We start from the raw sequence: 12,742 nt of genomic DNA, 5'->3' as shown, positions 1-12,742 counted from the left end.
ATCACATCACTCTTGTGCGCCTATACGAGAAGAATGATTACATAGTCAAATCATTAATTGCATTTTAAATTATTGTATAATACATAATAGTATCTAAATATGAAAGCAGATGTTATTTCTAAAATCCATATTTGGACGAAAAAGGTCCGGATGCCTGTCTATCCCCCATGCAAGTACGTCTCTCCCTGTATAAGCATAACGTGTGGTATTTGTCCCTCACCTTAGCAACAATTGGGAGTTTTCCAACTCCCTTCGCAGCGATGTAGTAGCTATGTGTCTTACTCTTGCCCCCACAGAGACAGAATGGAAGCTTCAGGTGGTCCCGCACTGTCACAGCGATGTCGTCGCCCGTCTCCAGATTCACCTGCATCTGTAACAGGATCAACACTCACAACCACACCCAGCAGTTACATTCAGTTACACTGAAGTTAATTCAGATATTCAGGACTGGACGAGCATGTGTGGGTAGACTGAGCAACGATCCGCTGCCAGAAAGATAGCACGTCTTCAGCCAGGTTGCACCGTTTAACCATCAGACCATAACCTCTCATACTTCACTGTTCCATAAAATACGGTTCGTTCAGGAACATACTAGATCATTTCAATCGTTTCACTCTCTCTAAATATTCGATAACATCTTTGTGGGTCATGAGTTGCATGACATTAGAGGCAATTAACATGTTATGCATCCCCCTACCACTGTCCCTTCCACCAGAATATTAACGGTCCATCCACTCCCACTCGTCACCCCCTACCCCACTCTCCACGAGTCTATATACATATATTTGCGGTATTCCTACCACACTGTGACACTTCTCTCAGATAACGTACCTAAATGTATCATGTTTAACGGAAACACTTGCACACAGCGATTCTTGAACATCTTAACATAACCAGATTCCACAAACGACTCCTTCATGTCATGTCACCTTCGTATATGTACTGCATCATTTAGGCACAATACTGGTGTACAGACATTGTTTCGAGTTCGTCAGCCATCACAATATACCTATATACATTTTTCAAGCTAGTCAACCATCACAATACTTACATACAGAAACTTCTTAAAGAAGTCAACCATCCCAGTACGCACATACAGACATCTCTCAAAGAAGTCAACCATCCCGGTGCGCACATACAGACATTTCTCAAAGGAGTCAACCATCCCGGTACGCACATACAGACATTTCTCAAAGAAGTCAACCATCCCGGTACGCACATACAGACATTTCTCAAAGAAGTCAACCATCCCGGTACGCACATACAGACACTTCTCAAAGAAGTCAACCACCACAATACTTACATACAGACATTTCTCAAAGAAGTCAACCATCCCGGTACGCACATACAGACATTTCTCAAAGAAGTCAACCATCCCGGTACGCACATACAGACATTTCTCAAAGAAGTCAACCATCACAATACTTACATACAGACACTTCTCAAAGAAGTCAACCATCCCAGTATGCACATACAGACACTTCTCAAAGAAGTCAACCATCCCGGTACGCACATACAGACACTTCTCAAAGAAGTCAACCATCCTGGTACGCACATACAGACACTTCTCAAAGAAGTCAACCATCCCGGTACGCACATACAGACATTTCTCAAAGACGTCAACCATCCCGGTACGCACATACAGACATTTCTCAAAGACGTCAACCATCCCGGTACGCACATACAGACATTTCTCAAAGAAGTCAACCATCACAATACTTACATACAGACATTTCTCAAAGAAGTCAACCATCCCGGTACGCACATACAGACATTTCTCAAAGACGTCAACCATCCCGGTACGCACATACAGACATTTCTCATAGAAGTCAACCATCCCGGTACGCACATACAGACATTTCTCAAAGACGTCAACCATCCCGGTACGCACATACAGACATTTCTCATAGAAGTCAGCCATCCCGGTACGCACATACAGACATTTCTCAAAGACGTCAACCATCCCGGTATGCACATACAGACATTTCTCAGAAGAAGTCAACCATCCTGGTACGCACATACGCACATACAGACACACATTTCTCAAAGAAGTCAACCATCCCGGTACGCACATACAGACATTTCTCAAAGAAGTCAATACCATCCCATCCCGGTACGCACATACAGACATTTTCAAAGAAGTCAACCATCCCGGTACGCACATACATACAGAAGTCAACCATCCCACAATGCTTACATATAGACTTTTCAAAGAAGTCAACCATCCCGGTACGCACATACAGACATTTCTCAAAGACGTCAACCATCACAATACTTACATACAGACACATACAGACATTTACTCAAAGAAGTCAACCATCACGCAAAACGGACTTTCTCAAACGTATACAGACGCACAGACCTCAAAAAGAAGTCAATCCATACCCGGTACAGACATACAGACATTTCTCAAAGAAGTCAACCATCCCGGTACGCACATACAGACATTTCTCAAAGAGTCAACCATCCCGGTACGCACACATACCAGACATTTCTCAACCATCCCAGTATGCACAGAAGTCAAAGAAGTCAACATCCCGGTACGCACATACAGACATTTTTCAAAGAAGTCAACCACCACAAGACTTACCATACAGACATCTTTCATGGTAGTCGATCATTTTCTCAAAGAAGTCAACCATCCCAGGTAGCACATCAGACATTTCTCAAAGACGTCAACCATCCCGGTACGCACATACAGACATTTCTCATAGAAGTCACATTCCGGTACGCACATACAGTCACAATATCTACATACAGACAGTCACAATATCTACATACAGACAGTCGCACATATCTACATCAACAGACAGTCGCAATATCTACATACAGACAGTCGCAATAGAAGTCAGCCATCCCGGTACATACAGACAGTCACAATATCTACACATACAGACAGTTCGCAAGTCAACCACCACAAGACTTACAGACTTTTCAAAGACGTCACAGACATCTTTCATGGTAGTCGATCATTTCAACAGATAGTCATCAAAGTAGTCAACCATCACAATATCTACATACAGACAGTCGCAATACGTACATGCAGACATTTCTCAAGGTAGTTGAAGACAGTGACGTGCAGCGGAAGTCGTTCCCCCCTAACGGCAGCGTATGGGAGATGAATACTCAAGAAGAACGGCTGAAAAGTTGTCAATGACGTCAGTGGAGACACCCCAACACCCGCTGACTGGCTGGTACAGATGGTGTTGCCGACCCAGCGGGTGATGGTGTGAGGGGTAGTCTTCCTCAGTTCCAGCTCTCCTTCGTCACTGGAATACAACAGCCGTGTCATGATAAACATTGGAGAAGACTTGCAAGGAAGTCCTGCGAAGTTCAGGTTGACCGTATAATAGGCGGGGATGTATATAGGCCAAGACAAAGTGGAACAAGTTTACAAGTATGATTTTACGCGCGTGAAGCAGTCGACATATCAAGGCGGAAAATATATATCTGAGTATTCTGACAACATAAAATTGATTATCCCAGATTGTCCCTTGATATGTTTCTTCGGGGCTTCCTCTAACCCTAAGGTGACGCGCAGTGGTATAACTGAAAACCCAACTGACTGTCATATAGACTATATAGACTACGTGTAACAACATACCCCACTTGTTCCAGCTCCCATAGCCAGGTCTCGGGGAAGTAGCTTCGAAGAACAGAACCAGAAGGTTTCTTTTTCTGTGCTCCGCTGAGTGGGAGTGGTTCGGTCTGTATTGTAATGGGCCCTGGCAGCCCCGGGCCTGTTGAACACACATAATAGTCAGGTATGGAGGTAAAGATATAGAGGGAGGGGTAGGAGACGGTATGTATACAACAAGGTTCCTTCACAAACAACGACACTTGCATGGTATCAATAGGTGAGGTGAGGTGAAATTGGGTTTAACGTCGTGCTTGAGAATATTTCGCTCATATGACGACGTGCATGCGTGTGTATGTGTATGTGCGGCTGCTTGTACTAGCCCAGACTTAAGCTGGTTTTATAGTGCTAGCACACTGAGATACCATGCCGCAGTGAAGCATGAATACCCCACTCAGACACATTATACTGACTCCGAGCCGACCAGTCCTTGTTGTACCCATTAATGCCGAGCGCCAGGCAGGGACCAAACAAGTATCATATTTTAACGTCTTTTGGTATGACGCGGTCGGGGATCGAACCTGCGACCTTCCGCTCTCCGGGCGGACTGGTATCAATAGGACTTCAATATTAGTAGGTTGGAAAGTACATCCAAAAGGTAAATTCCTCTCATGAACCGGCCCGATGTCTTCAACACTTCAGCACTGCTGGATGCAACATGTACTTATGTTCAGTTCTATGTTTAACAAAGTCCCACCCATCCCAACACACCTATATACAGTTATACTGTTTCTCACATTCATCTACAACTTTCGTATAAGGGATATATCGCCCGAGTACAAACATTACTTATCGTTCTTGAAGAAAAGAATCGAGAATATTACTGCATGCAAAATACTTTCACAATGAGCTGAAATTAAAAGGAGTCAATTGAACATCCAAATCAGTAACTAACTCAATCACATGCGCGCGGTCAGGCTCGCTTACTTCGTTGACAACATGTCATCGGTTCCTAGCTGCGCACATCGATGCTCATGCTGTTGATCACTGGATTGTCTGGTCCAGACTCTATTATTTACAGACCGCCGCCATATAGCTGGAATATTGCAGAGTGCGGCGTAAAACTAAACTCTCTCTCTCAATCACATAGGCCTGGGACATCCTTACCTCCATCGTAGTACACAGGATACTCCCTGGAGCATGGCCGCGTCTCCAGCAACATGTTCGTGGCGACCGCCATCCCCATTTGCTGCAATAGTCAGCGAGTATGGTTAAATGACAGAAATGACACACTGTACCCATGTGTAGAGAGCAAACTTTTCATTCATTCGGCTCTCGTAGCCTCTCTGTTTATAATAGAGGGTCGGTTTCACAAAGTGATCTTTATGCTAAGACCATCACAGCGCTACTTCCATATTTAACATAGAATTATGACAACCAGGTTGGCGACTACTGAATTTAGACAGACGCAACAGAGATTTCCCCACGGGATACTCTTTCCAGACAGATATGGTTTCTTTTGTGTTTGCTGAAACCTTACCTAAATAACAATTATGGGTTTCCTTAAACCAAAGTAACCACCATCCACCAAGTTAGGGAAAGTGTCAGCGGTAATCGCATTTAGGTGAGCACACGAGACGATCTTAAGTCTCCTGTGGAAGCAAAATATATCTAACAAAATTATCTCTGCCGACATGGTTTGAGGTTTCGAAGTATCGTAATTTGACTTGAAAACGTTAACCATACGTCTTACCCCTACTTACTGGCACACATGCACTCATTGTGCACTTGCCTTAAACAAGTCAATCACCTTGTCATGGTGGGAAATGAACGAAAACTGTGTGCAATGCTCACCCTGAAAGCTTCGATTGCGTCCACGTATCCTGATGAGTAATGCCACCATCCCGAATACATTTCGTGTTCCGGGGTGCGTTCTTCATCTGCAGTTATAGAACATTGTCACGTACATTGTAGGTCCACATACAGGTTACATGTACAGCACTCTTATAAACACTGAGAAGAACCACTTGTCTGGACAACCGCACTTGCCCTTTCTTTAAATAACGAAACATCCTAGGACAGAACGACATACCAATGTCAATTCAGTCACATCAACGTCAATACAGTCATACCAACGTAAATACAGACATACCAATGACAATACAGTCATACCAATGTCAATACAGTCCGACCAATGTCAATACAGTCACATCAATGTCAATACAGTCAGACCAATGTCAATACAGTCATATCAATGTCAATACAGTCACATCAACTTCAATACAGTCACATCAATGTCAATGCAGTCATACCAATGTCAATACAGTCACATCAATGTCAATGCAGTTATACCAATGTCAATACAGTCACATCAATGTCAATACAGTCACACCAATGTCAATACAGTCATACTAATGTCAATACAGTCATACCAATGTCAATACGGACATACCAATGCCAATACAGTCACATCAACGTCAATACAGTGATACCAATCTCAATACAGACAAACCAATGTCAATACAGTCCGACCAATGTCAATACAGTCACATCAATGTCAATACAGTCAGACCAATGTCAATACAGTCATATCAATGTCAATACAGTCACATCAACTTCAATACAGTCACATCAATGTCAATGCAGTCATACCAATGTCAATACAGTCACATCAATGTCAATGCAGTTATACCAATGTCAATACAGTCACATCAATGTCAATACAGTCACACCAATGTCAATACAGTCATACCAATGACAATACAGTCATACCAATGTCAATACAGTCCGACCAATGTCAATACAGTCACATCAATGTCAATACAGTCAGACCAATGTCAATACAGTCATATCAATGTCAATACAGTCACATCAACTTCAATACAGTCACACCAATGTCAATACAGTCATACCAATGTCAATACAGTCATACCAATGTCAATACAGTCATACCAATGCCAATACAGTCATACCCATGTCAATACAGACATACCAATGTCAATACAGTCACATCAACGTCAATACAGTCATACCAATGTCAATACAGTCATACCAATGTCAATACAAGTTACATGAGACAAATCATAAGAGTTGGTCTGTCAATTTCATGTAACCGTGCAAAGTTTGATTTTGTTGCATTTATTATATTTTGTGTTGGTGAGCAATTCATCGGTCTCAAATGAAGTCAAACGGACTATACATTACAGGACTTACATGTTACCCTACCGCACTGTTATAAGCACTGATAAGGGCCGCTTGTCCGAACAACCACACTTGCCCTTTGCGGTTAAAGATCTTTAACGAAACATCCTAGGACAGAACGACTTCCTCTGCATGTACTTACCGTTCACCTTCCGCTCACAGTATTCTCTGTCCAGCCTATAGTAGTAGTGGTGCTCCGCTCCATATTTGCTTAGTATATCGAACATCTGAAGAAGAAATATACGTCTCAGAATGGTTGGTTGGTTCATCCATCATGTTCCCAATACACACTCACATGGCTGCAGCATGTAGTCTAGGCCTGACAACATGTGGTTGATACTATGAGCAATGTCACACGTGGTCGGGGTGCGACAGTTCGTCATTGGCCACTTTACTACGTCAGCCTGAATATCCCAGAAAATACACCAACCTTTAAAGTTCCGCGGACCTAAACACTAAGTCAGCCTGAATATCCAAGAAAATACACCAACATTTAAAGTGCCTTGGACCTAAACACTAAGTCAGCCTGAATATCCCAGAAAATACACCAACCTTTAAAGTTCCCTGGACCTAAACACTAAGTCAGCCTGAATATCCCAGAAAATACAACACCCTTTAAAGTGCCGTGGACCTAAACACTACGTCAGCCTGAATATCCCAGAAAATACACCACCCGTTAAAGTTCCGTGGACCTAAACACATCCCACCTTGGGTACGCTAATTTCCTATCTATTTAAATGCGTTTGATCTAATTCCTTTCGTTAATAACATTGCACAGTGTTGGATAACGTTTAAATTCTACATAAACGTAAACGATCCAATATATTATAACAACGTTTTGTAACCCTCAGTAAATATAACCATAAATGTCCTACCGAGGTGAAATTTGGGTTTAAGTTTCACGCGGGCTTCAAACACATTTCAAATGTCGCAGTTTCTGTTCAGCCAAATATATGTCATGCCTCAGAAAAATAACTGTACATATTGTATAGGGACTGGCAATGACATGAATATGCTGAAAAAATCTCTTTTTTAAGTATATATAGCTTCTACAGTATACGCATTTGTCAACACAAGCCCCTCTACGGAATACACAGGAAGTTTGTCCAAGAGTGAGTTCATGAGTGAGAGATTACCTTATCAGGCGTCAACTGGTGGTCTCCGCCGAGAATATTAATACTTTTGTCAATCATTCCTACTGAGCAGAGTGATCCGGGTGCTGCTTGTAGCCGAAGAGTTGCCTCCATTCCGGGTATGACTTTCTTTTCCAGGAAATCTAGATTCACCTGCAATGAGAATACGTATGCCACTGATATTTGACACATCTGAAAATATTGAAGCTATGCGTCCTTCTAAATATCCGGCGAACATTCGAGATAACGTGGCGCGGACATCAAGAACGGCCAAGAAACAAGGCCTAGGTTTTCGAAGCTCTCTTAGCGCTAAGATAGTCGTGAGTGCCATACATTTACATTAACTTACGACTATCTTAGCGCTAAGAGAGCTTCGTAAATCAAGGCCAAGTAGTACAGATCCACAGCAATACGATTGCATACACACAATATATAGAACACAACACGTGTACGCGATGACAAATTGGAATGCATTTCATGGGCAATGATCAATAACAATTATGACAACTGGTTCAAACTGCATGGTAAAAATGACAGAAAATGATTCCGTCCTAAAGTCAAAGATGGGACGGCGCCCAGGGTTGAAAACAGTAGAATCTGGTTTATCCGGAATTCGACATACGCAATCAAATACATTGTTTATGTTATTATAGAGGGAGGTGGTGGAGATATACGTGTACATGAGATAGCGCCTACAGATCAAGGTGGCAGGTACAGAAGTGTTGGCCATATAAACCAATGATTGATAGCATATGCCCTCTCCTTATGTCAGGGGGCTCTTCAACCCTGCCGAGTTTACTTGGGACCATTTCTACCGAATTCCCTAAACCTATGAAGTAGAGGAACATCAGTATTAAAAAGGTGGAAGAGAACCATCCACACGACCAGTGAAGTCACGACTGAGGTGTATCCTGGTGGGCACTGGCGTCTAGACTGCAGGTATTTCCAGACAAGCAGCTCCCGTGCTGGGATGGACGCCACGAACACAGCCGATAGTGTGAGCTTCTGTCTGAATGAGCACACCCATCTATCGAGAGATTGAACTAAATCTTGATCGCATGCAGTAAATGAGCACCTTTGAAATTGCAAAGATTGCAAATCGGACGAAGTCTACATGCAGTCCCTGTTTTTGTTGTTGACCGTTATCAAATGAAGGTGGTTGGGACGAGGACTATCTCAGAGGCGGATACAGCTTTTTGAGAAAGGGGTGGGGTGGGGTGGGGTGGGGTGTGTGCACACTTTTGAGAAAGTGGGCATGCACACTTTATGTTCCCGAGAGTTTCAATGGTCTTTTAATAAACATCCAGGACAAAAGCGGGGTGCGCACCCCTGCAACGCCCCTCTGGATCCGCCTATGTGTCTACTTCATCAGGTTGCATGCAGTTCAAACTGTTGTAAGGTTCTTGTATTCAGCAATGCAAGCTTCCAGATCAATTCACCTTGTTCTTAAAGCACGCTTCGACTTTGAAGTTGATGCTGTCGGCCACTGTCTCCCCGTCATCCCGAACATAGTAGACTAGGAGACTAGCCTCTGGGGACATCTCCTCCGTCACCGGCACCCGTATAGTGAAGTGGGACACGTGTCGGGATGGGGGAGGGGGAGGAGGTGGTGGTCCGGTCGGCGCGGGGGGTGGTTTCTCACCATCCTCAACACCGTCAGACACATCACTACCAGCCATCTCTGCAGCTGAAGCAAAAACAGTTTCGTCAGAAGATCATTTAATGGAAATAACATCACTGTCAACAGTTTTATAGTAGGGTTTAAGGCATAGTGCATCATGGCATGTGGTGTACGTGTGGTGTGATGATGGGTTAAAACAAACATATGACAGGATCGCTTTATTGGGAACAAATTCGGAAAAATAGGACATGTTAGATAAAATATAAAAGAAGAAAACTAAAGAAATCATACTGGTGGGAGTTACCTCCCTTCCTGCATTGCATCCACAAACTCTATCCCAGCGCGTGGCACCATCATCACCCTCTCGGATTCATCGCCGTCACAAGGGTGGCCATGTCACATTTACCCTCTAGATAACCCCAAATGTTTTTGTTTTGTTGTTGTTGTTGTTGTTTTGTTTGTTTTGGGGGGGGGATATCATTATAGTGTAGCTAGTAGTAAATTATAAATTGCTACATGCCAGATGAATTTACGTTTGGTGGTTAAAAATCAGGTTGGTTCGACATTCCAGACGAAAAGAAAAGCACCAGATCCCTTCCCCCACACCAGTTGTACCAATAAAATGATAACTGAAATGGGATAGAAATTCATATTGAGAAACAAAGTTTGGCTTTGGAAGAATAGTGTGTCTGGGCTCGTATGCCAATACGTGGAAAGCACACAGTGACAGCTAGCTCCGCGAGCGGGTTACCGCTGCGAGGAGCTTCATGATTTGGTGGAAATGGTGAATACACTATTATCTTACTGCAATGTATTATAAGGCATTAGTCTCAGGTTGAGTTAACCAAGTGAACTTCTATATCTAGCACATCAAATGTTTTGTTCTTGTGGAGAATAGATCATTTGGGAAGAGGTCTAATGACGAGGCAGTTGGATATGTGGTAACATGGGCAGTGAAAATGCCAGATTTATCATCTTGTTTGTCTGACCTACAACCTACAGCTACCTACACTCACCTATACCGGATGACCGCTTTTTCCTCAACCCAAACGGTCTGAAAATAGCCGCTTGAATGGGTTCCTCGCCGTATATGTCTTCACTTATCTGGTTCCTATTTCTATTATCCTCATCGTATTCATCATCATAATCATCATCATAATCATCATCATCATATTCATCGTAACCATAATCATTTCCTAAATCATCTGCCTCTGCGTTTCTGCAGTTTTCCTTACAATTCCTTTGTCCCTCATTTGAGGTTTCATTTTCCATCACACCCACATCAGTTGCTATGGAACCGTTGGCTCCTGCACTTCCCACGTCAGACGGAGCATTATCAGATGGGCCACTATTTGTCTTTAGAGTCTTTTTGTAATTGTCTTGCACAACTGTATCGTTTTCGGTTCTTTCCGACTGGTCATTTTGTATTTCCCCACCCAACCCCTGAGTGACATTAGCTTCTTGACCAACTTTATGTAGCGCGTCATTGCTACTATTGTTAGTTACTTTTCCATCGTCGGTTAATTGATCACTCCTAGTACCATCGTCATTATGTTGGTGCTCCCCTTCTCCATGCATGTGCCCCCCGTCTTCATTCGTGTGATTCCCCGCTTCATGCGTATAATTTCCCTCTTGTTGAGTTGTATTCCCCTCACTATAGATATACTCCATGTCCCGCCCATTACTTTCCTGCTCAGATGTATCGTTGGTGTCAGCCATTGTGATATCAGCCTCTCCAAGCGTGCCATTTCCATCCTCCCTCACACCATGTACTCCATGCGAGTCATTTCCCTCATGCACAAGTGATAACGCTTCTAACGTGTAATTCCCTACAGAACCGACATCCTCGTGAACGGTACTGCCACCACCCTCTTCGTGCACGACATCCCCTTGTTCACGCACAGAACCTCCACCACCCTCTTCATGCACGGTATCGCCACCACCCTCTTCATGCACGGCATCGCCACCACCCTCTCCATGCAAAGTACTGCCACCGCCCTCTTCGTGCCCGCCACCACCCATGTCGTGAGCAGTACCGTCACCCGCCTCTTCATATACGGCACCGCCGCCACCTTCATCATGCACATCCCCGCCACCACCCGCATCATGCACGGCACCACCACCACCAGGTTCTTCAAGCGGGGTAGCACCATCACCACCCTCCACATGCGTGTCATCCCTCTCATGCTGGGAGGTCGTGTCGTTAAAGGTGTAATTGCCATTGCTGTCACCCTCTTCAAACGTGTTATTTCCCTCATGCGTTTTGTTGTCATGCTTCATCTGTTCCCCCTCCTCTTCCTCCCCATCCCTCATCTGTTCCAACTCACCGATAACAGGTGCCCGTTTCCTCCGCACCCCTAGAGGATGGTTGAGACCACCCTGTATCTCCGCTGGAGGGTCTACACTTTCGATAGCCTCCCCTTCATTCTGGACGCCTTCCTCTCCGCCCTCTTCCTGTCCAATCTCTGGGGGCGGGGACGGGTCAGGCAGCTTCTGAAGACACGATGCCATTGGCACCTCCAGGAACTCAGTGGAGTCGTGCTTCAGGAAGTGGTGTACTTTGTGTCCAGTATGTAGGATTCGACCACGGGACATCACCTGGAGTTAAGAGCAGATAATAAGACTTCGTAATCAGGTAAGATATACAGCATGTTATGTTAATATTATTGGACAGTTCAATCTCTTGAACTGAACTGTATACGTTAATCATTTCCTGTCTCATACTGCGGTTTACTCAATGAGACACTAACTCCTTATGAAAACTTGAAACCATATGTGTCTGAGTAACTCTTAAATAGTGTCAAAATAATATTACCATACCGCAGTAACATAGGCTTCACAACGCTACAAAGGTACAAAGAAATCACAACAAAATAGAACAATACTGCCGAACAATACACCACAACAATATCAACATCATGTCGTGACAATGTCACTGTTACACAACAACGTCAATACAGTCACACCAACGTCAATACAGTCACGCCATTGTCAATACAGTCACACCAATGTCAATACAGTCACACCAATGTCAATACACTCACACCAACGTCAATACAGTCACACCAATGTCAATACAGTCACACAATGTCAATGCAGTCACACAATGTCAATGCAGTCACACCAATGTCAGTACAGTCAGACCAATGTCAATACAGTCAGACCGATGTCAATACAATCAGGCCGATGTCAATACAGTCAGACCAACGT

General features: G+C 43.8%; 1 protein-coding gene across 1 annotated transcript in view; it reads right to left on the bottom strand.

The window, feature by feature from the left end:
- The window catches only part of LOC124271532 (alpha-1-macroglobulin-like), a 58,412-nt gene that overhangs the window by 14,776 nt on the left and 30,894 nt on the right, over window positions 1-12,742 (bottom strand). The window contains 9 exon segments of the mRNA XM_046706674.1: window positions 221-370; window positions 3,041-3,269; window positions 3,605-3,736; window positions 4,738-4,826; window positions 5,432-5,517; window positions 6,921-7,005; window positions 7,915-8,064; window positions 9,351-9,598; window positions 11,860-12,130. Coding sequence (XP_046562630.1) covers window positions 221-370; window positions 3,041-3,269; window positions 3,605-3,736; window positions 4,738-4,826; window positions 5,432-5,517; window positions 6,921-7,005; window positions 7,915-8,064; window positions 9,351-9,598; window positions 11,860-12,130 — 1,440 coding nt within the window.

The sequence above is a fragment of the Haliotis rubra genome, unplaced genomic scaffold, assembly GCF_003918875.1.
Source record: "Haliotis rubra isolate DU_JTF1 unplaced genomic scaffold, ASM391887v1 Scf161, whole genome shotgun sequence".
NCBI classification, from domain to species: Eukaryota; Metazoa; Mollusca; class Gastropoda; order Lepetellida; family Haliotidae; genus Haliotis; species Haliotis rubra.
The sequence above is the reverse complement of the archived record's forward strand: the minus strand, read 5'-3'. Positions and strand labels throughout refer to the sequence as shown.